Here is a 26,620-nt window from a genome sequence, read left to right as displayed (position 1 = left end):
TACAAAAATATGCACGGGTCTCTCTTCTGTTCTTTTTTTTTTCCTTTTTAATTCTAAGTTTTATTTCAAAAAGAACGGATAATAGTTTTATTTCAAATTACTAGCAAATTTCATTATATGTTAGCAGTTTTAGCAATAAAATCTTAGAATTGTATTTAGTTGTTGAAAAATATTTTATTGGAAAATTAGTAAGGAAATAATGATTTTAACTCTATTATAAAAATTCTAATTATAAAAATTAATTTTTTAATTAAATAATAATTCTAATTTTATTATAAAAATATTAAATGTATTTAAATATTATAGTAATTAATAAATTAACTTTTAAAGATAATTATTTCTGATTTAAAAAAATAATATATTAAATAATATTAGTAATTTTTAGATAAATAATAATTTTTATTCTAACCGATATTTATATTATTTTTAAATTTCTCTAATATTAAAATAAATTAGTATATAATTTTTATATTATTATACTAATAAAATTATAAAACATTAAAATAAGAATATTTAAATTTATTGCTATTTTTTATAATATTAATAAATAAATATTAAATATTTTTGTTTAATTTTATTTATAAATTTACTAGTACATATAAATTCATAGCTTTTAGAAATTATATATTTCTCGAGTTGTTTTAATTTATTTTTATCAATATGTGCATATATGTTGAGTATGGCGGACGGTTCAAGATTGGTAATATGTTTGGGCCCCAGAAGATCATGATTTGGGTTGTGAGTGGGATCACTTCTTCAAGGAGGGTTCTTCCGTAAAGGCACAATCGAGTTGTCAGAGATATAATAACGCACCCTTCCTGTACATCATTTGGAAAGAGGCAGCAACCAACGACATGGAAAGGGCAAGCACCATGAATTTCCCACGCACTTGCACCTCCAGATCCAAAGATTTTGGTACTATTTCCTGCTTACTCAACCAACATTTAAAGCCTGTAGAGTTAGCGTTTTTTTTATTAAAAAATTAATTAACTAATTGTTCTTTTTTTTATTTTTCTGAAAAAATATAAATAAAAGACATAATATTTTTTTTAAAAATTAAATAAATACTTTTTCACCACCACAAATGCCAGATGCCCTTTAATTTAAAGGGGACAAACACTAATGATCCCTTGCAAACTAAGAAATATTAACGCCGCTGAATTTTAGTGATAAACAGGCTGAATGACTCAAGTCTCAAAAAATCGATGAAAAAGAGATTCATTTTTGTATTTCTTTAGTTACAGTAAGAGTTTCATTATTGTGCCAACAAATAATGATACATAGCACTATTCCTCATACAGAATATCCAAAATAATATGCATCTAATCACTCTATTTTTCTTTCTATGTTCCTTTCTCAATTCTATTCATTTTACAACAGATTGATCAGTCTCAGAAATCATGTCATCAATTTAATCGGTATTTTTAAGTCCATGCTATTGTCATCTACACCCAGAAGGAGAATGTTACGATCATAATGGCTGGAGCTCTTGCTCAGGAACAATGCCACCGACAGGTTCATATGTACCAAGTGCTCGTTGTCTATGCCTCCAAACCGTCCATATCCCAATACTTAATAAACTAACAAGCAAAATAGTCACTACTCCAGCAACCACTGCCAAAAAATGTTCATGCCACCATGTCCTGCAACACACCAATGCGAAAAATGTGAAATTAGCAAAAGTATTGCAGTATTTGGAAAAGGCTCCAAGACAAATCACTATCTTAAAATCGTGTATAGCAGACCATCATACTCGTATGCTGCATAAATGTGCGGAACAGTTATCACAACCAAGAAAAAAAAAACACAAGTCACTTGTTAAGATTGTCAATTTAACTCCCACGCAATATGCCTAGACATTAAAAATTTTCCCAACAGAACTTTGCCTCCAGAGTTGTAAGTTAACAAAAAATAATAATAGTTAAAAAGGAACACAAACATACGGCCTTCTTTGAGGCTGAATCCTCCATTCAACCAATTGATAGCTACCAAATCTCTCAGGAAATTGCAAACGATGATCTCTCAACTGCAGAATTATGTTCTGTATAGAACAAATACACAAGAGTTAGTTTCAACCCTAAAGTCTACTAATGGGGAAGGTAGCTGCATGAACTGTTACTGTGGTTTTAATATGGCATGATTACCATTGCTGTGGTATTAGAGATGTAGTCAGCAGACTCAGCAGGGAAGATGCCCCATTTAACAAGGTAATTATTTCCTTGTGAAGTAAAATTCAACATATGAACCTGAAAATTATGTAATCACGCACTATCAGATCAAATAATGTTTATTCAGAATCAGCCAATTTCTGGCACATTATATGGTTACACAACACCTACAAAATTAGAGACACCAAAAGGCACTGTGTTGATTTTGCTGGTTTAGATTGAGAAACTATTATGGTTATCAACTGGTTATTACAAGAGGCCAAGTTACCAGCTAGTAATAAGATTAGCGACCTCTTGATCTGGAGGGCTTAAAACAACAAAGCACATGGCAGAACAACTCAATGTACCTGTAAATTATCAACTTGCAACTCATGGGCAATGAACTCTGCTACTTCTGTTAAGTTAGGCTTCGCGGCAGAGTTGTTGATGTTCATCAACATATCAAATGTTATAACTCCAATTCGAAATTCACCTGATAATACATGCAGGGAGGCAACATCATTAGAAATTCAATAATATAAGCCCTGAAAAATTATATATATATCAAGGCATGCTAATAATAGACTCTACTCACTTGTATCAACTAAGCATCAATCCTACGCCAGAGAGTTTTAAGTATTTTAAGTGACATTACAAGATAATAATTGACAAAACTACCTAACTTGATAAATTACAATGGCAGCATCATAACATGCAATAATAAGAAGTCTCAGATGAAAGCAGAAGACTGGAAGAGAAAAATCAACATGAGTTTTGCTCTTGACGGTTTTGAAATATAGAGATTCAAGATCAACAGACATAAAGAAAGTTCAGAACTAAGAAAGGAAGCTTGGATCATGAGAGATGACCAAGTGATGCCAGAATTCATTATATATAGGTACAACTACCAACTCTTGGAGAGGGAAAAAAAATTTAAACACCCATTCAGAACTTGAAATCTCAGAGAAGATAGATAGCACTATGAGTTTTTAGCTAAAATCCTGCAAACCTCCTATTGCATTAGCCATATGGAGTGAACATGGATGTGAGATCCTACCTTCAGTCCAAGTAGAAAACCAGTATGCTTGGATGAAGTGGAATGGAAGAGAAATTTCCAAATGAAATTATCAGTTGACTGAACATTATAAGAGATATAATCGGCAAAATAGGCTAAGAACTTATTTAGTCACATTATTTTGCAGCATAGCGCTAACACAATGGGCATGATTAAACTCATTCTACCTGGGATGAAATCTGGAGGCAATCCACTTGGGGCTTGTGTAGGAGCAATGCTTTCACTTTTATTACCACTAGAGAAAACTACAGGTGGGGGAGCAGGAATACCAGGAGATTGAGATTGCAGTCTCTTCCATAGTTCAGAGCAATTAGTTTTCCAAAACCCAATCTTATCATTATCCCGATCATAAGTAACAAGAGTGTTCCGTACTACAATTCCTGTCTCAAACAACAACAAGAGGAAAAAAGGTCAGAGAGGTCCCTTGTCAGCTCCTGCATTTTGCTGGAGGAGAAGAGCTTAGGAGTATTATAGACCTTAATATTGGCACAGATAAGTAGGACTTAGAGAGAGAGAGAGAGAGAGAGAGGCATGATGAATGATCTTATACCTCCTAAAAGAGTAGTTGGATCCTTTCCATTCTGGAAAATTCCCAAGCAATATGCACCACTAACCTTTGTATGCTTTAAAGCATGCCATGTAAACAGAAGAGGAGATAATAACAAACAGCAAAAGGACACATGTTAAAAGTGAAAATGAAGAACTATAAGTTAAAATGAACAAACGATCCCTGCCCTGCCTCTTGAGGGGAATAGGAGGTGTCAAAAATAAATATAATAATTATAACTGGTCATATTACCCGGAAGAGGTAGTTCTCTGGAGATAGGGACAATTTTTGACCGTTGCCAAATACCATATTTACCTCCGGAAAAATCTTTGATAGTTGCGAAACATCCCTGAGTTCAATTTAGTGAAGAAGGAAAAAAAAAAAAATGAAAACATTCATCAAATCTGTATCAAAGGAAAATGTTACATATGCAATGCTAAAGATATGTATTCTTATCATAGGGCACAGGCAACACCTTCCAGCACCAGAAAAGCAAATATCATTGTAACTTGGATCAGGGCCATGGATCTGTTTGAGAAACTTGATTTCCTTAATAATCTGCATTGAGTGCAATAACAAAACATAAAGACAACATCTAACAAGATCTCTAGTAATAGAAACCATAAAAGCTGGTCTAAGGCGTGGACACTGAAATAAGTACTTATACAGCAGAGAGTACAACAGAACAGAAGCCCCGAGCTTTATCTAATGCTAAAACTAATTACTTTTGAAATCTGCAGCAATTTATAAACATCAGCATTAACAAAAATAATCCCCAGCATAGTGACTATTCATGAAGTTTTCTAGTAGTCACATCAGTTCATAATTAAAAGGGATTCCAAAATAAGGATACAAATAAAACTAGACAAAATCCGAGCATAATAATCAAATGCACAACTTAACAAGAGGGCAAACTTGGCTCTTGAACCAGCCAAAGTAAAATGATTAAACTAAAGAGCTACAACATCTTACAGCATCCTTAAATGCAACAAAAGCTTCTTCTGGAAGATATGCGTATGTAGTTCCACTGTCCAAAACTGTTCCATGCTTTCCGTCAAAGACTCTTGGATTTAGCTTTAATCGTTTTCCAGCCACATGCAGTTCCTTCAGCTCAATATTGTAATAGGCACTGGTGTAATCCAAAAACTACTGTACATGTGTGAGATGCACTAAAATGGATGCCTAAGAAAGAAATTGATCAATGACCATGATGTTATGAAAGCATCATACCTACGGTAAGGATCCGAATGAGCGAAAACCATATCAGGGGGCGGAGGAATATTACCGAGAACCATAGCACCCCCAACCACATCCATTCCACCATAACATAAAGAGAAAGAATTACCAACAACCTCCTTTATAACAAGTTGATCCACAACACTGAGCGGACCACGACCCAACCCCATAATTCCATCAGCACGTTGGCTGAAAAGTTCACCAGTCTCAACAGTTTCACAACCGAAAATAGCACGCTGAGGTGTAAGCTCACTTTCATTTCCAAAAGAGAGAACATCCTCAGCAAGCAAACCACTACTAGAACTCATCTCAGCATACCGCCTCTCATAAGTACATTGCTTCCCTTCATCATCACAGTTACAACTAGGGTTACATTGCATCGGTTTGTAAGTGCTAGATGACTCCGGTTGGAACCTAGGATCCTGTAAACAACAAACAATCCTAGTTTAATTCAATTCGAAACCAATTGAACTAGATATTGTAACATTTGAAAGAACGAATTAGACCTGATGCTTGCCGCACTGTTCACATGTAGAGCACGGAACATATGTTACTGTACTGCCAGTGTCCACAATAAGAGCGAATTCCTGCGGTGGAGTGCCAATAAATAACCGCGTCGTATAGTATCTGAAAAAGAATATCAGAAATAATAATTAGAAGTAACAAAACATAATTCTAACAAAAAAAAAAATCAGAAACTATAAGCACAGCTCTAATAATAAAAATAAGAAATGATAAAATATTTTTAGGGTGAAGCAGAAGAGAGAATTAACCCGTTGGAGAGGAGATCGTCGTAGAGGCGCATGTGAGCGTTAGGGAGGTCGGAATTATGGAGTTGTCGGCGGTGATAGTTGCTGGTGAAGGGTTTACGATGAGAAGAGATGTTAGAGGTAGAAAGATGGAGAGGAATTATCATAGGACGATGGTTATGATTAGGGATATCGGTAGCAGACAAAACGACGACGGTATCGAGGAAAAATAAGATTAAAGGATAATAAATAACGATGAGAGAACGCGACGGCGGATACATGGCGGAGATGACGACGGTCAACCGAGGATGAGGGTGGGAAGTATGGGACAGAGGAGGAAAGAAGTAAACTATAAAATTAGTCCATTGTTAATTTTCCACTAAAGAAGTCACTTTGCTGCAAGGAGCTATTGCTTGTTAGACTAACTAACTAATCGGAAAGGACCACATAGCGTCATAGCTGAACCAATAAATTAGTCCATTTCCTTTTTCTTTTATAAATGGGGCAATATATATATTGATCTGAAACTTTTATAAATAAAATACATAAATTTTTTATTTAAATGATAATTTTTATTTGAAAAATAATATTTTAGTTATATTTTAATATTATATTAATTGATAGATTAACTTTGTTAATAATGTACTGAATTTTGATAAAAAAAAAATATTGGTTATCTTTAATATTAATAATGACTAGATAATAGATATAAATATAATAATTTTTAAATATGTGTTTTTATATATATTTATTTTTACGTATAGATATTATTTTTAATATAAAATTATTTTAGATACTATGAAATAAATAGTAATTAGAATATTATTTTTAATTAAATAAAGATTCTAATTCATGAAAATAGTATTTTAACATTTTTATATTTAAATATGATAAGTAATTATAAAATATTAAAAAATCTCTAAATTTTATATATTATAATTATATGCAAAATAATAATAGCACTTATGCACTGACTAGTAGACTGTATTATCCATTTCTATGAATCCACCGTATTATTCTAATTTTATGCCTTAATTTTGTTATTTTATCTTTTTAAGAAGAATGATTTAATTGTTTCTAAGTTATTTTGGTGCTTTCTTGTTTCTAAGTTATTTTGGTGCTTTCTATCAAAAAAATAAAAATAAAATTAGCAATTATAAGTATAAATTGTTCAATTTTCTAAATAAAGATACTACTGTAATTTCTCGTTCTGAGAAATTTGTTTATAAACTTTATCTATCCTATTATTTTAAAACACATTCGGTCTAAATAAGTAATATTATATACATTATTATAAATAATCAAATTTCATGTATAAAAATATATGTTCAAAATTTATTTAATCCATGTGACGTCGCGTTGTACATAAATATGCAATTAAAATTAAATAATCCTATATGATGTAAAGTCATTCAGGAACATTTTTTATTAAATAATCCCTAGTTTATTATTTCCCAGATTCAAGATGATAGGGAACAATTGTACTCATGATTGGGCATAAAATATGTTAATCTATGATTTACGTTAAAATCAATTAAACCTAGTTATACGTTAAATAATTATTAAAAGCAGATTATTTAAACAGTAGATATAGAAGTAATAAATTAAAAAAATATTGAAAATCATTCACGCTTTTTAAATGAAGTGAAAATATCCGATTAGAATTAAGAATAAATCTTGAATTCTATTGCACATTCATGTAACTATATTTAGTCGCAGTCTTCATGCTTCTTTTGCTTGTTCTATGTACGTGTTCCAACAGTCACAGTCGTCTAGAGAAAAGTTCATCCTAATACGCTCTAGAAATGATGGCATTCCTTCTGTTCCATATGGACCAGCATAAATAAGCCAGGGATTTAGAGCTCCTTCTCCTCCTCTTTAGCAAAATTGATCAGCCAATCTAAAAAAGAATCAAATAGATTAAGGGAGGGTGTATAATCCAATGAAAACGGTTCGATTCATCAATATAGCCGGTAAAGTAGCATCCACTGAGGAACCAAGAGGCATAGCCAAGATTGCAGTGCAGCCCTGTCCATTGAATGCCTCAGGGATGTTGGTCTCATCCAACTTTCCGCTATCATTGATGAGCTCTGCCACCAACACTGGACAGATGCTTGGGTTATCAGCAATCCAGGGATCGGTTCATATAAGAGAAGATTCCCAGTTATGAACGAGCCAGTAGTCCATTAAGATTCAATAGAGAGTAAAAAATAAGACCTTTGGCAAATGAAATAATCATTGTTAAGTGAACAACGTGTCACAATGAACAATGGGTTAATATCACAATATACAGTTCCAAACCATTTTGTATAATCCCGACAAAAAATAAAATAGTACACAAAAACTCAAAAGTTAGTTCCTACCCCCCCACTGCTCCCCTTGGTTTCAATGGTACACACTTTTCCATACTAAGCGACAAGGCTACAAATACACCGAACGCCTCCATGCCAAAGCATGCAGCCACAAGTCACAACAACAACCTTTTCAAGTGCAAACAACAAAACTATATATGCCCAGCAATTACAGTTCGAGGATTGAATGTACTGCCTCAAGAATATACAGTCTACATAGGTAGCAGCCTCTCTTTGTGGAGCCAAGCGAGGAGCTTCCTTCCATAAATGCTGCTGCGCATTGCTGGAATATTTTGCCGAATCAGTTCTAGCATAGCTCCTTGGACTAGTCCCTGGTAATGGAAACATGTCACAACACATCAGGATGAACTTTTATTAGCGAAGTCTTCACAAGTCCTAGAAGGGAATATACGATGAGAGTTCCAGTCATCTGACCTTAGATACTTTTAGGGCCGACTGTATAACAAAGTTTCCATAAGGATCCACTAGTAGCATTGAAGAACACGGACTTCTAAGCAACTCCGATATAATTTGAGTACATTGCTCGGCTCTTGACTCGAGCAGGCACTTCTCCACAACATTACTGCCAAATTTATCGCAGGAAAGAACTGCAAAGTAACCTTCAAGTTGTCTGAGAAGATTTGCTGTTATCAGGGGGTTCCTCAACCCCAATAAATGCTGTATCACATAGTTGCTGGACACAAGGAAAAGAAGATGCACAGAAACCTTTATTGACTATAAATTCCATCAGCCATGACGCAAAAAATGGATTAGGTTATAGTTAAACAAACCCATATCTATCTTGTGCCAGACGCAGAGCAATATTAGTAATGCTAGCCACCAGACGATCTCTTGGTTCTCCCATTGAGTGATCAACACATTGCTGAAGTACACAACATCCACTTTTATCTGTTGCAATATCAAAGCAGTTATCTGCCACCACTTTCAGAAGATACTGCCAAGACAATCCACCATCAGCAACTTCAGGACGTGCGTTATAAAACCAGCTGTGAGAACTAGTTGAAAACATGTAAAAACAACTGTGATATCAAGAAAGAGGATGAATGCTGAATGCATGGTGTGGTCAGCAAAACTTCTGCGACTGTAATGCAAGGGAGTATGTGATCCCTCTGTTTATCAAATAATATTCAAGTTCATTCTATAGCAATGCCATAGAAAAGAAAATGTAGTTATAAAAGAAACCAGAAATGCAGTAGACAGATTTATGTTTTAATGGAACTGTAGTAATCTTTTAAGTCAAACTTCAAATTGCAACCAAGGACTCAGGTTCAAGATATTTTTCTATATCAAAATCAGATCAGAAGGTCTAAAAGGGAAGTATGCTATCAATTATTTTCATAACCCACTTTTCTCAACAAGGTCAGGATGGCCGAGTGGTCTAAGGCGCCAGACTCAAGTTCTGGTCCTCGTGAGAGGGCGTGGGTTCAAATCCCACTTCTGACACTTTGACTTGTTTGGGACTAAGGTTTAGGTTGAGTTGATCTGACTAAACAACTTGGAATTCCATATATCTAACGTTTTCAATCCCAAAACCCTTACAATGCTTTTTACTATTTGTTTTCCAATTAACTGACTACATAATCAGGGAATCATAACATGTGCAATCCCCACATCGTAAGTGATGAAGAGAGAAGAGAGCAAAGTATGTAGAGAAAGAAAAACATCAAAATTATGAAGTGTATTCTATGCGCTCTTATCAAGATAAGCTGCCACAATTAGCTGGCTAAGATGCCTATAGAGATGCCATTTTTTGTAATATTGATGCCACATAAGATAGATACCACATGACAAGATGAAAGGGCAATTGAAAATATTAGCTTAAATTTCATCATATAAACTAGAAAGAAAGTATTTCCTTTAAGAACAACAACCAAGCTACTATGAAATTCTAGAAAATATGTCTTTACCTACCCAGGCTACCCTCCCTTGGATGGCAATAAAGGTTCCATAATTTCAGGAAAAAGTAAAAGGGGAAAAGAGGTGCTGTGAAGGTGATGCTCGAGTTTATATAGCAGCCTCAGATTAGATGTAAGTTCTTTTGCTTATTGTACTTCACATTATAGACACAAAGCGCAGAGTCACCTAAAATACTATATCAACAATCACAGTCGTGCCTCAGCCTATCGTACTGCCTTCCTATTATAAATGTTATAGTTTTAGCGTATCACTGTGGACCCTACCTGGTATCCGGGGCTACACAAACATCTAAAATTTGTCAATTCTTATGGAAGCTAAATTTTACAAGTTAGCCATCTTAAAATGATCAAGAACAGTACATATACTTGTTTCACATCCCCTTCATACAAAAGAAGAATGTCTTATATATCTCCCTCATTAGTCATGCATATTGCAGATGGATAACTACCCTACTGCCGAAAGAACCACCTGCAACAACAAAACTATTAGAGAGCATAGCTCGCTAGAATAAGAAGCAGCAAAAGTTCTGGCAAATGTAGCAATAAGTCAGTCAAAAGACTTGACGACATGTGCTTAAAAATCGAAGCAACAAAATTCAAAGCTCTGCTCCATTCAGTCAAGCAATTGCAATTAGTCAAGACAAGTGGTTAAGTTAGAAAACAGTGGCAAAGAAAGAGAACTTGACTTCATGTAATATGTAAACATTAACTAATAGAAATATAATAAAATGTTCATATCTAAACTCACCATAATAAACAAATCTCTCATCTCAATCCTTTAATTTTTTTTAATTAATCATTATTTTAAGTGCAATCAGGATTATAAGTGACAAAGTCGGATCCCATCATGTGATGACATATACCTTACTTCACATGGCAGTATGTCATAAGAACGAGGACAGAACACCAAACGAACTGGATTAAGCATATAAAGTCACTTTTTGAAGGGTATGAAATTGAAGATCGTCACCTTATTGTCTTCAGGTAAAAAATGTTCCAAGCAATACTTGATGACATGATGTCCGTTCATGTCCTTAGCCAATTCAACAGCACCAGAGCTTAGAGCTGACATAATTAAGGAGACTTGCTGTCTAGCAGTAATAGAGACTTGCTGCGTAGAGGCAATACCTTCCAACAGCTTTTGTACAGCACGAGTTCTACCAAACAACGACAAACAAAGCAATAAAACAGTATATAAATCACAAATCAAATTACACCCAAATTTTTCATTTTGCACATCTCCAAGCAAACTAGATAATTTAAAACAAAACAGGAACATACCCGTGCATGTTAAGACAGATGCTAACCAGTTGTACTTCATTTTTAGTAACTGCTAACAGAATCCTAGTCCTCTGTTCCTCGCTACACACCTCAACAAGCTTTTGTACAACATAATTCCCGAATGGGTGTGGCATCAATTCAGCTACAGAATCAATTATTTCTAAGAGAACCATATCGATTTTCTCATGTGTTACATTCTCAAGAGCCTTTCGTACTAATTTACAGCCAAATTGATCTTTAGCGTACCTCGCAATCCTACCCATCAAATTCTCCAAAGGCAAAGGGATAATATCGTCCACATTAGAACCGCCACCGCCACTCCTCAAAGATGAGTAATAATTGTTATTAGAAGGCTCTTGTTGTAGCCAATAAGGCCTCCTACTATGCAAGCCAGGACTAAGAGAATCTTGGGTGGTTTTTAACATCAAACCATTGGAGAATCCTCCCCTTCTCGAATCGGCTCTAAAGAGTCCATTAACGTTTGATGATAGAACAGAATCGGATATAAAATTATCCCAAATATTAGTAGTAGTAGAGCCATAATCTTGTAACCCAAGGGACGCACAAGAATTTACACCATTGTTGTTATAGAGATTTTGTCCCATATCTTGATCAAGGAAAGCTAAATCCTGACTACTCACATAGGAACGATCTAGAACTGAGCCAAGAAAGGCCTCACCATCGCCGTGAAAAGTATGTTGGGAATTCTGTCGAGATATACTAAGGCGGGAAAATAAAGTTTCAACGCTGTCATGGTAAGGGCTGTCCGGAGTGGAAATTTGAGGCAAAAGACGGCGTTGATTAAGGTGGAGGAAAGATGAGTTTCTTGGATTATAAATATATGAATCGAGCGGCGGCGCCTGTGATGGAAAAGAAAAGTTTCCGTTTTCTCGAGCCATAACTGAAGAAACTAGGAGAAGAAAAGAGAGAGAGATGAGAACAAAAAGGAAAATGAAAAACGAGAAGGGGAGAGAAAGAGTTTCAAAGGGGTTTTAGTAGTGTAAATACGAAGGGGTTTAAAAGCAGATTAAGATAGGAAGAGAGTTATAAGAGAAAAAATCGGGATAATAAACGGAAGATCTGGTGGAAGAGATATAATTTTAATCAACGAATAAAAAGTAATTTGTATTTGGATAAAAATAGAAACAGAATTGACTGAGAGAGAATCATAGACTTGGATTACATAATATGAAGAAGAACAAATAAACAAGAGAAGGAAGATAGAGGCTACTTGATGGTTTGCTGCTGCTGCTGGCTATGGCCTATAAAACCTTTTGCATGCATTTTTGGCAAGATTTCATGCGAGCGAGTGGTTTTACGCGGCGTATGTCTGTCACCTAGGAAAGTGCTTTCCTTATGATTGACCAATAGGGTACTACATTGTTTTGTATTATGTTTTTATTTTATTCTTTTTCTAATTATTTTATCTCTCGTGTCAATATAGGGACCACTTTGATCCAGTGGACCCTTAGACTTCATCCTTTCAACTCAGCGACAGCGTGGCCTCCATTTTTTTCCTTTTTCTTTTTTTTTTTTTCTTTTTTTCCTTTGACCGTCTGACTAAAACTATCAAGATATCTATTTTTTTTTTCTTTTTTAAAAAGAAGATGACGTTCCAAAGATATTAGAATTTTAAGTTTTTTCATTTAATAAAGTTTAAATTGTGATATATATATATATATATAATTTCTAATATCTAAATTTTTTTATTTGATCTGTGTGCTTAATTTTAACATGTAGAATTTTTATTTTGATATATGTATTGTTTTTGAAATATAGAATTTAAATTTATACGTAATTTTATATTTTTTTATTAATTTATTAATTGATAAGTTACATTCCTAATTAAACACTCGTTATAATTCTAAGAGATAACATATAATTTATAAATTAATTTTATAATTAGATAATGATTCTAATTATAAAAAATGATATTTTTAAATATTATATTTAATAATAAATTATTTTTTAATTATATAATAATCTTTAATTTTAAAAATAGTAATTTAAAAATAATATTAATAAATAAATATTTTATTAATGAATATTATAAATAAAATTTTGAAAAATTAAAATATTTAGAAATAGTTAGTTTGCTATTATATTTAAAATTATTATAAATTAATATTAAATATTAAATAATTGATTAAATTATATTTATAAACTTAATTTTATAATTAAAATAGTAATAACGGTAGTGCAACACATGGATAAACGATTAATTTACAAGATAAAATCTCTCAATAGTTAGTTTGCATTCTTAACAAATCATCCATGTTTGAAGAAATATAAAACTCTAAACATAAATATTTGATTGAGGAAGTGCAGAGGTAAAAGATTTATTATGGAGGCTATTCAAAAGATTGGGTTAGGAAAGCAATGGGAATTTATAGTATACAGTGAATAAATTGTGCCACAAATTGATTCTATAGTTTTTAAAAGAGATTTTTTAAATGTCAACAATAATTTTTCATCTCAAACTCATATAAAAAAGATTCAGGATATCCATACAAAACAACAACCATATGAACACTAAAAACTAATCATAAACAACATATTTAGAAAGTCATAAAAATAAGTAAAGTGAAATCACAAAGGAAGAAAAAAAGATGAAATCTGTGAATTACTTTCAATAAAGAATATGAATTTAATTGTGCATCAAAAAAAGTAATCAATTTTCCATAAAAAAACAAATCACAGATTTTTTTTTCTTTTTCTTTTGACACAAATAATGAATTTTTATAAAATTTCTCACCAAATATTACCAAAGTTTTATTGCTCTTTCTCCATCATTTTATTGTGAATATTCCATGTCCCATGAATTATTGATAATTTTCCAGTGTTTCACACGACAATGAAGTTAGCAAACATTTGAGTAGTATTAGTTTTCTATTTTTGCAGTTTTATGTACAAATTGGGATGGACGTATAATTTCATTGAGTTGGATATATATTTTCTCACATTCATTTAATTCAATCGCATTTAATTGAGTTAGTCAATGTAAATTTGGCAAGTAAACGTTGGATTCTGAACCTTTTTCTGGTATTTCTTAAAATTATTTAGTCCATTTATTATATAATTCTGGTTCTTTTGTAATGTTACTCCGGTTTACAATCAGCGAACAAAAAGTTTTTTCTTTTTTAATAAATCAGCAAAAAGAAGTTAACTTAATTCCTTAATCACAAAGTAAATTTCGACGAATAAGAAAATATGCTAAATTCTCAAAACAAAACAAGAAAAAGAAAGTAAGCTAATTCATTCTTAAATAGGAAAGCTAAGTCAAACGTAAAATGTTTAGCTTCCTATTTTGGTTTAGATAATGCGTTAGAGAAGGTGCAAGGAAAGCCATCAACACATATGTTTCGATATCAAATCTATAGTTAAATTAAAATTATTTATTTATCCGTCTATTGCAAAGTTATTATTATTATTATTTTAATTATAAATTTAAATTAATAAATATAATTTGATAAAAAATTTAATATTTAACATTAATTATAATATTTTAAAAAATACTAATAAATTAACTTTTTTTAATTTTTTAAGATTTTATTAGCACAATAATATAAAAAATATCTTAAGAATATTAATTAATTGATGAAATATATATATATATATAAATTGATGAAACTGAACTATATAATTAATTAAACTGGGCAATTCTATTATAATTTTTATCATGAAATTAGTGCTTAAACAACTAATAGAAAAGCCAAAATATTTAAGTAAATTAATATTTCGTTTGACTCTCTGTAGGTTGTTATAATTCATTATAACTTTATAATTAAGATTTTGAACATTATTAATATACAATTAACGGTGAAAAGTAATAATATATAAGGTATAATGATAATAATAGCTATGAACAATAAAAAGATTGAATGAAAAAGAAAAAAAATCAATGGGCTCATGAAAAACCAATCAAATATTCAACTATTTTTAACAGTAAAATTTTTGGCAATCCAGATTCAGTATAGTCATTTTGAGGAGAAGGAGTGGGTTACAAAAGCAGCAAAAAAGAAAAATAAAAAAATCTGAGGCAATTGGGCTTGTTTTGTGCTAAGTTCTCGAGCGATTGATGTACCGAATCATTTTTCTTTTCCATCAGGATCAGGTTTATAAAATTATTCATAATTGGAAAGCGCATGAGAAAGTCAACAGAAGAAAATTGACTGGAACACGAGTGCCCTTCACGTCTTCGAATATTAATCAGTTTAAACATATGATTAAGAAAACTATTTTACACGTATTTTCATTTTGTCTAACACTCCTTAAAGTCTTTATAAAACCAACCAAGCAGCAGAAGAAAGATAGAAAAAAGTCATTTCATTCTGTTGTATAGTCTCTTCAAGTAAATTACAATAACATTTTGACTATGGTACAAGATCAACTATAGCCACAAAGAATAATAATATTTAATAATAATAAACTCTTCCTACTTTTTATAAACTAAAACTACTATTGCAAGGAAGTTGTCATCACCCTTCCGTTAAAAAAGCCTCTCACCAAATCAACAAGAGATATTGTCCTCAAATGATCAAGTAATAAAACATCATGACCATATAGCTCCTCTGTGCCAAAAGTAGTAAGATTGTATACTCACTTTTCGTGTGCGCCATGGTTAGGGATTATGACAATGAAAGAATGTTGTGATGTTGAGAGCGTCTCAACCACTTTTGCGCTCTATGGCAGGCTTGGCGACACACTGTTGTTATTCCAATATTCTGAAATTTCTTTGAACTTGAACAAACTCAATTTCCAGCATAAGCATTCCTCTTCGATAGTTCTAAACTTAGCCAAGTCGAAGATAGAGTGCTGCCTCGTGAAACCAGATAAATAATAAATGCTATATATGCAACTGTGCCAGTGCAGGCAAGAAAACCAAACAGCAGTCCTTTAACTTCAGATACGAAGAAATCAAGCAACAGATAACCATTTATCAGGATAACCAGGATCGCTACTGTCCATGCCAACCTCTACAAAATAAATGGACAAGAAGGTCAGAGACAGAAAAATGGGCAAAAATTTATTTCACCATTCTTCAAATTTACTGTAGAAACCACAGCCAATTCCAATCCACTAGCACCGTATGCATGCAACATGTTGCTTATCCAAAAGAAGAACAAAATGAAGTGCCTTGAATTACCATATTGGGCAGCATGAAATGTGCATAATTTAACAAAAAAGAAAACTTCAGAAGCAGTTGAATTTTTATTTCAAAGCTTATTAGCTAAACAAAGAGCTGATAAACACAATTGTTCAGAGAGTTCGTTCTGTCAGTCACTGTATATTACTTCAGCTTCTTAAACTACAGGGAATAAGTTGGAGAAATCTCCTTCCACGGAAAGAGAAGGGAGGCAGGGAAGGAAAGCCATTTCCTATAATCACTGATCTATTCTTGTTTCCTCACAGATTTGAAACTGCTCTGAAATTCACCTACGCATAAATGACCTCAATTCTATTTAAAGTACGGAATCTCAACAGAATCAACTGCTTCCTCAAGAAATTTGCATAAAATGTGAAGTTTGTAGAGATCATTTGAGGTTGATCGAGTTTTTCAAAGAAAAGTCTAAAATTATTTCAAAAAAGTGAGGACGTCTATCTCTTTATACAAACCTTTGTTTCTAACAATAGCTTCCTTCTTCTTTATCAATCTCTAGCTTTGCATAATTGACCCTAATTCTACTTCAAAATAATGAATCTCAACAGAATCAACTACTTAACAAATTTGCTTAAATGAAGGCATGTAAAGGTCATTTAAGGTTGCACAAATATTTTGAGTAACAGTCCAAACTATTTCAGAAGGTAAGGATACCTACGTCCTACACATCTGACAATCTGAAATTTTAATTTCACAAGATCATTATGAAGAACAAAAATTCATTGATTAATCCTTAATTAGTCATCATAAGACAAATTCATTTGTGGGATAAGAGGCCTAGTCAGTCATCAAAAGACCAAAGCACAAGAGCCCACTGATTTCAACAACTATTCAAAGGAAGTGAAGTGCCCAAGGAGAAGGAAATTCTTGTAACCTACACTAAATTGGTTAACAAACTTTTCTATTACAATTTGTTCTTCTTTCTGTTTGTTTTTGTCTTTTGTATTGAGTGTGTATCTAGATAGAACAAGCTAGAAAAAAGAAGTACTATGTAAGAGTAACTAAAAGGAACTCGCAAGGAAATTAATCAAGTGGCTGCAGCTACTGGTACAGTTTAACAGTCCAAACAAGTACGAAGTGAAGATTGATAATGATTACACATGAAGGAGTTTGTTAAATCGGTTTGTCAACAATATAAAATTCAGAAATACTACATACTACTCGCACGATGTAAGGATTATTGCTTTATAAGTTAACAGTTTACCTCAAGAATAGGCCCAATTCTAAAGGACCCCATGACTTGCTCCTTAGACACCAAGGTAAGAAGGGGAATAAGTGCAAAGGGGATCTGTATGGACTGAAGCACATTTAGCCATTCATTCAAAATGTCCAAAGAAGCTTCAGATTTGTTAAACACAAGAGCTACTATCATAGTTGGCACAATAGCAAAACTTCGAGTTATTAATGCCCTCAACCATTTCTTCAAGCGAAGGTTGAGAAAACCTCCCATGATAAACTGCCCAGCATATGTACCAGTTATTGTACTACTCTGCCCTGCTGCTAACAAGCCAATGCCCCAGATATAAAGAATAGGAAAGAGCCCCCCTCCATATTTTTCCTGAAGGTACTGCCCAGCATTGACTAGTCCTATGCTATTTGCTTGGTTACTACCATGGAATCCCTTGGCAAAAACACTCGTCACAAATAGATTAATCATGAATGATATCAAAAGAGCAACAGACGACTCGATCAAGTAGTAATTTAGGGCCTCCTGGACGCGACCTTTCTTCTGTGTTTCAATCTTTCTTGACTGTACCAAAGCTGAATGCAAGAACACATTGTGAGGCATTATGACGCAACCTACAACCCCCACAGCTTGACGAATAGTTTTTGAACTAAGCCTTGGAATCAATATACCTGCAACAAGCATCGCAATTAATCACCATAACCTTAGAGCAACTATCGATTGCGCGGAAAATAAACTTCTTATTCTTACCCATTAAAAGTTCTTTTCCACTTGGCTTAGTGTCACCAAACATCCAAGCAAATGAAATTGCCATAGTTGCAATAAGAATTGCAAAAGCAGCTTCTAGTTTCCTCACTCCATAATTCTCTAGAAATAAAAACATAAAACTAAAAAAGGAATTTATCAATAATTCATTTGATTTCAAGTAAAATGAAAAATGATAGAAGTCTACTGTACACGTACCAATCCAAGGCTGTAATAACAACACCAGCCCAAAGAGGCAAAAAGCCATTGCTCAAAATATGAATAGCAATAGCACTCCCAATAACTTCTTGAATATCAGCACCAATAAGTGCCACCTCGGCCATAAACCACAAAATTAACCTAGCCCAATTGGGATACTCCTCTCTACACAACTCCGCTAAATGCCTTCCCGTGGCCACACCTACACGCGCCGATAGCATCTGGATCAGCAACCCCATAACCGTGGCCCACATCAGCAACCACAATAACGAATATCCAGCAATTGCTCCAGCTTGAAGATCTCCTTCTAAATTACCTGGATCTAAAAAAGCTATGCTCATTAAAAAACCTGGTCCTGTAAACAACCACAGTTTCTTCCACGAGAATGGCGGTGTGTAATCGTCGGCGTCAATACCATCCTGGCTGTCCAAATCCACAATCAGGATTTTATCTCGCGCTTCGAAAGCTACTTCGTCGTCTAATGTCGGGTTTATCGGAGATTCAGCTGATGTCGATAATAGCCGGGTTGATTCATCTTTTCTGTTATCACCTTCTCCGGGACCTTCTTCTCCAGATTGGGAGTTCATTGTTGTTACTTTTGGTGACGGACTTTGTCAATTGTGGCGGGAGAAGGTTGTTTGTGGGTGACGTAAGAGGAGGAGGCGGCGGTAAGGCAGGGCCTCTTTGGTTTCTATAGCTGGCCTGGCCAGACGATGATGGGCTATTGAGAGTGTCCGCCGGTGCCAGGTGGTGACTTATATATTTTCTCTATTAACTCTTGGATTTTGTTATTAAATTTCTTTCCTAGTTGATCTCGTTGCAACCGGAGGTGTTACTGCCATTCACATTTTGCCACGTAGAAAATCGGTGGATTTTTCTCCAACTGGTCGGGCTCTTTATATTCTTAGAAATAAAATAGATGTTTTAAAATTTAAATTTAATACATAAATATAAGTATAATTACAGAAAAAAAAACAAATATTATTAGAATTTTCTAGATTTTTATGAAAATTTTAATATTGGTGAATAAAGTGATTTTGGTTGATGGATTTTATTGTTTGATGAGTTAAATTAATAAATTTTAAATGAATAAGTTAATTCAATAAACATTCTATTTATCTATTTAGCATATTTATTAATAAAATTAGTTCTGTATTTAGTTATACTAAGAATATTATTTAAAATATTAAAATTTTATACTTAAAAGTGATCCTTGTAATAAATATTTTGGTAACATTTTAAATCTCAAATAAATATAAATTCATTATTAACTTCCCTTTGTTTCAAGTTCTATGTTCTCAGCTGAGTGTTCATGTCAGGAAAAATATTCAGAAAACAACAAACAAAAGATAGCAGGATGAAGAACTGAATAGAAAAGAAAAAAAAGAAAGAAAAAAAAAAAGGAAGAAAAGGAAAAATAATGACACGTCGGCTCTTTGTTAATTTATCGTGTTTGACCTTACTTCACAATAAAAGAATGCTTATGAATTTTAGAATGTGTTATTAATAGACTCAATTAGCAAATAATTAAAATAATATCTATTTATTGAATAATTAAAATATTTATTATTTATTTGATATTTGATACTTTATACTATTTCTATTTAAATTTATAAAATCTATGTGATTTAAATAAAATAAAAATTATTTTAGATTTTTATAATTAAATTTGTGCGAAATTAATTGTGAATAAATTAAATTTTAATAAAATATATATAATTTTATAATAAATTTTTATTAATATTTTATGATTTTGTTTTTAATTTTACTTTATTTCATATGTTTAAATAAAATAAATTAGTTAATCAATTTCAATCTAAAATAACATTCAAACGCATAGGTTTCAAATAATTATATTTATCATTAAATGGGACTATTCAGGAGATTGAATTGGGATTGAACAGGATAATCTTAAACTTTAGTTGATTTGGAATTTGAAAGCCAAAGATATGTTTTTTAATTGTTTCCTTGCCTTTAATTCTTTTTACAATTTTGTAAATTTTATATTTTTATAAATGGTTATCTTTATACAATGTAGGATTAAAAGCAAAAGTGATTGAAATTTATGTTTTTTCTTAAAAGAAAAAATAAAATTAATTTCATTGATGAAAGTCCGTAAATGAAAAACAGTTTAGCCTTAAAATGAATAAATTCAATACCTCGTTTAAAAATAAAATCTTTAAAATTTATTAATTTAATTAAAATCAATGATTGTAAAATTTAAAAATTATAATTCTTTAAGGGAAAAATATTATAAATTTTAAACTTTATGAATTTATTCAAATTCTTTTGTTTGGTATGCACATGAAAATAATAGATTTTAAAGATAATTATGAAACAAAATTATTTGCTTACAAAGTTACCAGTTATGTAGGAATTTTTTTTTTTTTTTTTTTTGTTGAGGAAAAATTACGTATGTTCTCAGAAACTCTCATTTGAGAGTTTTAGATGGATAAAAAATTACAAATAATCTATAGATTTGGTTTCATCTTTTAATAAAATGATAAATTCATAAATACATTTGTCTATTAGGATTTACAATTATCCTGTAAAAGGCCCACAAAAATACATTTGTTTGTCAGTTGATGTGTGAATGAATGAGCAAGTGCATTTACTGCTATAATTTGATTAATGGATATAACCAATGCACTTTTCTTTTGGAGCAATGCTGCATTGTCAATTAGTGGCATAACAACTGTAGTTGGTGGAGAAAAGCTAAAGTGCATCAACAAAAATCCAAAGAATTAAAGTTGGATGACAAGAATTTTATCAGCACCATTCTTTCTTTTTTCTTTTTTTGGTTAAGGATGAAAAGAACAGATTCAAATTCTCGATCTCTGTTTTTTTTTTTCAATTGAACAGAAATAATGTGTATACCAGCAGTATTTGTAGAGATGCCATTCAATTAGTGGCTGCATCTGAAGTACGCCACGACCAAAGAACAAAGTAAAAGATGAAATGGGTGGAAGGCATTTGCCAATGCATTCACTTTTGTCTCAATTTTCTGGCTTTTATTCTAAAGTGGTTTCTGATTCCAATGGCTTAGGCTTACTTTTGCTTCAAACCACAATTTTCAGTCTTGGAAGATACCTATAAACTGGATAAAAGAAAATGCGAACAAGGGAAGAACATAGCGTAGCAGCAGTTCATATACTTCTTTTCAACAAATCATGAAAAGTTGGAAGTTGCTTTTCTAGTCAACTTTCTTTTTTTCTTCTTTTTAATGTTCAATGGAACAGGAAATACAGTAAACTCCAGGTCACCAACCAAACTCCACAGATAAGTACAATAAGCTCAATGATGCAGATTATCCTTACCACCGCACTTCAAGCGATGGTTCTCTAATGCTGGACTGCTAGTATCAACTATGCATTATGACTTTGCAGCCATAATCTATGTCTCATGGCCCATAAGAGGATTGGCTTGGCATGAACCCATAATCAAATATCATTTAGAACGCGTTTTTTTTCTTTTTCTTTTAGGCTAAATTACATGCACGAAAAGATAAAAGATATCTTTGAAATGGTGTTTTCATTGTTATTTCGTTCAAATTTGAGAAAGACCTTGAGCATGCTTGGACTTAGCCTTGCAATGGGATTAGGGTGCTGATTAAGAGTTAAAATGCAATAGCAGCAATTGAGTACAGTGGAGCAGCAGAACATTAGTAATACATGACGAGTAGTTTGGATCAAGCTAGAATTAGCTAATAATCATGTGGGTAGTAGTGATAAATTGTATTGTTTGTTTGTTAGTTTGGTAAAAGTGGTTGTAGCAGAATTGGGAGAGAGAAAGTAACAGCCAAATAGCTAGTAGCTACTAGTATCCCAAGTTTTTTATGCAAGTCTCAAGAGACCACCTGTAAAATTCATTGCAACAAATACAGCTCTTATTGTTTGCTTTTGCAACAACCTCTCTCTCTCTCTCTCTCTGTGCAAACTTAGCTTCATCTTTTATAGAAACTTTAACAACTCTAATATTTCAGGTAAATTAATGGGACTCGAAACAAAAATTTGTATTGACTTCGACACAATATAAAGGCTGGACTGATATGCTAATTTGAAGTTTACAGAAGACAGGATATTTACAATTTACGTTTTCTAGGCTGTACAAGAAATTAATTCTCTTGGCAACTAATGGATTTTATTTTATTTCTAGTTCTTCAAATTTGAGAAGGAGACCTTAGCCATGCTTGGATGTAGCCTGCATTTAGCATCTCTCATTTGTCCACAACTTTCAATCTCTCTGGCTTGGATTCTCTAGGATCAGCTCAGATTTTGGAATCATTTTGTATTGCCCAGAAGTCCCCTAATAGCCTATAGTGCCTCTTGGAACATGATAACCTCCTACATTACAGTCCGCGATGATGCACGAGGCAATAGCAATGGTCCTGGAGGTACGCTCGCAAAGTCTCGCTTATGATCCAACGAACATAACGAAGATGGCCCAAATCAGACTCATTGATCAAACGATTCCGTACTACAAGTTGTCAGTTTCTTCTCGCGCCTTGTTAAGAACTTTTGGGTAGTTAAGCAAAAGTGAAAGTACCCATTCCAAACAATGACCATCCCAATTATATTGGAACGGTAAATCCTGTTAAATTATAAATAATTATTTATTTATTTTAACTTTTTTGAAAGAGCTATGAATGCTAATAATGCTTTCTATTTTATTCTTTAGTTAATTTTTTATTAATAAAATTTTAAAAATGAGTAAAAGAAAATGTAACTCTTAAAATAATTAAAATAATTAAATATTTTTAAAAACTACTTTTTTCTCTTTAAATTACAAAAGAAAAAAGTGACTCTTAAATTTGAAAACGAGAATGAACAAAAAAGTCTTTTAAAAGTCTAATCTCTTACTTTTATACTCTTTATAATAATAAGAAAAAACATAATTTAAAAGCTTGTTAAAGATATTTTGATATTTTGAGAAAATTAACAAATCAATATTTGGAGGTACCTCCTAAATTCAAATAGGGAAAAATATTTTGTTCACATTTAAGAAATGGCTATATTTATAATATGTATTATAGTATGAAAATGTTTTAAAATAAGCCATGCTTAATATATCCGATGTCTTTTAAAAATTTATTAAAATATGTCTTAATTCTAGTACGACGTAGTGGACTAAATCCATCTAAATTTTTTTCTATTTGGCTAATATACACTCGGATGTATAAATAATAAGGTCTAATGTGGATCTTCACAAGCCACGGCTGTTTTAAAATATTTTATGTACTTTTGAAGAGGAAAATGAAAATGACATAAGAAGGGCGTGCATTAGGGAAGATTTTTTTGTTGTTTTTCATATTGATATTAGAGATGTATATATATATATAGGAATGTTTGTAGGCCATAATACTGCACTGGTGTAACAAATTAATTCATAGTTGAGAAAGCAGGTTCACCATAGATGGACGTGGGCTACACTGAACAACCAAGGGTTGAGCCTTGGGCATGGTGAGTCCAACACCTTCAGTCATGTCTATCATTTCCTTGCCAACCCTCTCCCAGTCAAAGCACTGAAGTAATGTACCTATCCCCAAACCAACCATGCGCAAGGCCAAGCCTTCTCCAGGACAGCTCCTCCTTCCTGACCCAAAAGGCATCAACCTGAACCCATCTCTCACTCCTTCACACCCTTCAAACCTTTCCGGCTTAAAGTTTCTTGGTTCCTCCCAAACTCGAGGATCATTCTGTATGCTCCACAGGTTCACTAGCAACATTGTTCCGGCAGGTACGCGATAGCCTCCTATAAAACACTCCTCCGATGACTCGTGAGGAACCAGCAATGGACCTGCTGGGTACATTCTCATTACTTCATTTATGATGCAGTTAAGATAGGGAAGCTTCGATGTATCGGATTCGTTGATTAGGCGATCATGTCCAATGACACTATCGATTTCAGTCTGTGCTTTCTTTAAAGCTTCAGGATTGTTTACTAGAAGTGACATTGCCCATTCCATGGTTGCTGCTGAAGTATCAGTTCCTGCTGCCAGTAGGACCTGTGTAGATATGAAGTAAACATTAGTGTACGCTTTGTTCCGAAGTTAAGTTTTGATTCATTAACAATGGCTTATTATCACAACAAAGCAGAAAGTCATATGAATAAAACGAAACAGAGTCCAAAAGGCTTACATCTGATTTAGAAGAGATTGTTCACTAGCATAATATCTTTTTAAGTGGTTGTAGTATTATTAATTTACTTTGTTTTAATGACTATTTATTTATAAAAATATTTTAATATTTAAAATAATTTAACAATTTCTTATTAATTCTTTCAAATAAAGAATGATGATTACAAAACCATAGGAATTTTATGTTTTAATGAACACTTTGTTGACTACTTTTTAATCTTGTCTGTTTTTTCTATAGCGGTCAAACATGAAACTCTACACGACAGCTAAATGTATTAGTCAAAAGTTTTGTCTCTGCTTTAAGATTTTTCCACACCCGTATTGAAACACAGGTTAGACTTAGAGCGTCGAAAATTGTCTCTCTGCCTTTTTTTCTTATAAAGAAATAACAAAGAAAATTGGTAAATTCTTTGTTCCGTCTTGTCGTTTTCCTAATTTCCATGGCAATAGCACCAATAATCAGGGAATAAGAAAGTTAAAAGAGTACGTTACCAGCATAAGACTTTTGATAGTTTCATCCGTGTAGTACTCAGGTTCCGATTCTTGAAGCGACAGCAACACCTCAATCATTGTCTTGTTTCTCTCTTCAGACGAACAAGCAGCCATTCTTTTTCTGTGTTCATCGATCAGATCTTGAATAAAGCCATCTCTCCTTTTGCCCAATTCCTTAAGCCTCTTCTCTTGACCTCCGACCACCGCAACCAACGGCAGAAAGTCCCCCATATTAGATGTCCCCGCCGCTAAGAACGTCTCTCTCACAATCTCCCGAAACCTTTTTGCCTCCTCCACTTGTTCCACATTCTCACCATAATACCTCTTCCCAGCTATCATCCTCATCATCACGTTTAACATAAGCTCGAAGAAAGCTGATTTCATATCAACCTTCTCGCGACAATCTTTATTATTTCTAAACAAACGCTGAATCAGCAACTTAACCTCATCACGACGAATGCTAGACAACAGCTGTAGACGATGAGATGATAGGATTTCAAGAGCCGACACTTTACGTAGGTTACGCCAGAGGTCACCATAGGGTGCCCAAGCGAGACTGGTGTAGTTGTAACCTATGTGTTTTCCGGCAAGAAGGCGGGGACGGTTGGCGAAAACCGTGTCGCATTTTGTGAGACACTCTTCGGCGGCGGACGGGGAGGAGACTACAAGAACGCGGCGGTAACCGAATTGGAGGAGAAGGACGGGGCCGTAGCGGTTGGATAAGGTGGAAAGGGAGCGATGGAGAGGTTTTTTAAGAAGGTGGAGATGACCTAGCAGTGGGAGAGTTGGAAACGGGCTTGGTGGGTGATTTCTGATCTTGTTGAAGAAATGATTGGTGAGGATATAGAGAACAAAGAAGAGAAGGAAGTGCAGTAAGATCATCGTTAATGGATGTTGGTGGCTCGGTCAGGCAGCAGGGGAGTTTTGAAATGAAAGATGAGCAAATAATATAGCGCCTTTTGTTATCAAGAATTGGTTGGGAGAAGATGTAGTTGGCAATTTGACAAAGTAAGTGAGGTCCAACTGCTGGTAATTTCGTTGTGTGTGTACTATTGGAAAAACAAAAAGCTACTGAACACCATAAATCACTGCTTCAAAAGAAAATCATAATGTAAACGCGTGGAAATCTATATAAATTAAAAGGTTTATAAAATGATGGATAATTGTAAAACATATGCTTTAGAATTTATAGCTTGTAGATCTAATAATATATTTTAAAATATTTATCATTTAAATTGAGCATAAAATTTATAGATTAACAGTAATAATTGGAAATCAACTTATCATTCATTAAAATTACTGAGTCTTTGATTTCTCTTATTTATTTTCTATCAGCCAAGCAGAAAAGAATCTTATTGC

At 33.1% G+C, this 26,620-nt stretch overlaps 4 protein-coding genes and 1 non-coding gene across 5 annotated transcripts; 1 reads left to right on the top strand and 4 right to left on the bottom strand.

Annotated features, from left to right (window-relative positions):
• Positions 1-1,202: 1,202 nt before the first annotated feature.
• On the bottom strand, positions 1,203-6,177 carry LOC8288522 (aspartic proteinase 36). Its single transcript, XM_002510081.4, has 12 exons — positions 5,779-6,177; positions 5,512-5,632; positions 5,000-5,427; positions 4,742-4,898; positions 4,245-4,327; positions 4,022-4,118; positions 3,773-3,845; positions 3,390-3,602; positions 2,516-2,640; positions 2,145-2,246; positions 1,944-2,041; positions 1,203-1,643 (listed from the first exon to the last, which is right to left on the bottom strand). The coding sequence occupies exons 1-12, from the start codon at positions 6,033-6,035 to the stop codon at positions 1,472-1,474; spliced, it is 1,926 nt and encodes a 641-aa protein (XP_002510127.2). The 5' UTR covers positions 6,036-6,177; the 3' UTR covers positions 1,203-1,471.
• A 1,781-nt stretch (positions 6,178-7,958) lies between these two features.
• On the bottom strand, positions 7,959-13,022 carry LOC8288523 (pumilio homolog 12). The gene is made up of 5 exons (XM_002510082.3): positions 11,324-13,022; positions 11,013-11,199; positions 8,897-9,060; positions 8,541-8,799; positions 7,959-8,437 (listed from the first exon to the last, which is right to left on the bottom strand). Exons 1-5 carry the CDS (start codon positions 12,220-12,222, stop codon positions 8,318-8,320), a joined length of 1,629 nt encoding a protein of 542 aa, XP_002510128.2. The 5' UTR covers positions 12,223-13,022; the 3' UTR covers positions 7,959-8,317.
• On the top strand, positions 9,486-9,569 carry TRNAL-CAA. The gene has a single exon. It is a non-coding gene; the product is annotated as a tRNA-Leu (tRNA).
• Positions 13,023-15,634: 2,612 nt separating the features above from the next.
• Positions 15,635-19,485, bottom strand: LOC8270000 (metal transporter Nramp2). Its single transcript, XM_002510083.4, has 4 exons — positions 18,634-19,485; positions 18,421-18,557; positions 17,689-18,341; positions 15,635-16,299 (listed from the first exon to the last, which is right to left on the bottom strand). Exons 1-4 carry the CDS (start codon positions 19,218-19,220, stop codon positions 16,075-16,077), a joined length of 1,602 nt encoding a protein of 533 aa, XP_002510129.3. The 5' UTR covers positions 19,221-19,485; the 3' UTR covers positions 15,635-16,074.
• Positions 19,486-23,892: 4,407 nt separating this feature from the next.
• LOC8288525 (cytochrome P450 81Q32) lies at positions 23,893-26,379 on the bottom strand. Its single transcript, XM_025157851.2, has 2 exons — positions 25,262-26,379; positions 23,893-24,637 (listed from the first exon to the last, which is right to left on the bottom strand). The coding sequence occupies exons 1-2, from the start codon at positions 26,141-26,143 to the stop codon at positions 24,017-24,019; spliced, it is 1,503 nt and encodes a 500-aa protein (XP_025013619.1). The 5' UTR covers positions 26,144-26,379; the 3' UTR covers positions 23,893-24,016.
• Positions 26,380-26,620: the final 241 nt, after the last annotated feature.

This window comes from Ricinus communis, chromosome 2 (genome assembly GCF_019578655.1).
Source record: "Ricinus communis isolate WT05 ecotype wild-type chromosome 2, ASM1957865v1, whole genome shotgun sequence".
In the NCBI taxonomy this organism is placed as follows: domain Eukaryota; kingdom Viridiplantae; phylum Streptophyta; class Magnoliopsida; order Malpighiales; family Euphorbiaceae; genus Ricinus; species Ricinus communis.
The sequence above is the reverse complement of the archived record's forward strand: the minus strand, read 5'-3'. Positions and strand labels throughout refer to the sequence as shown.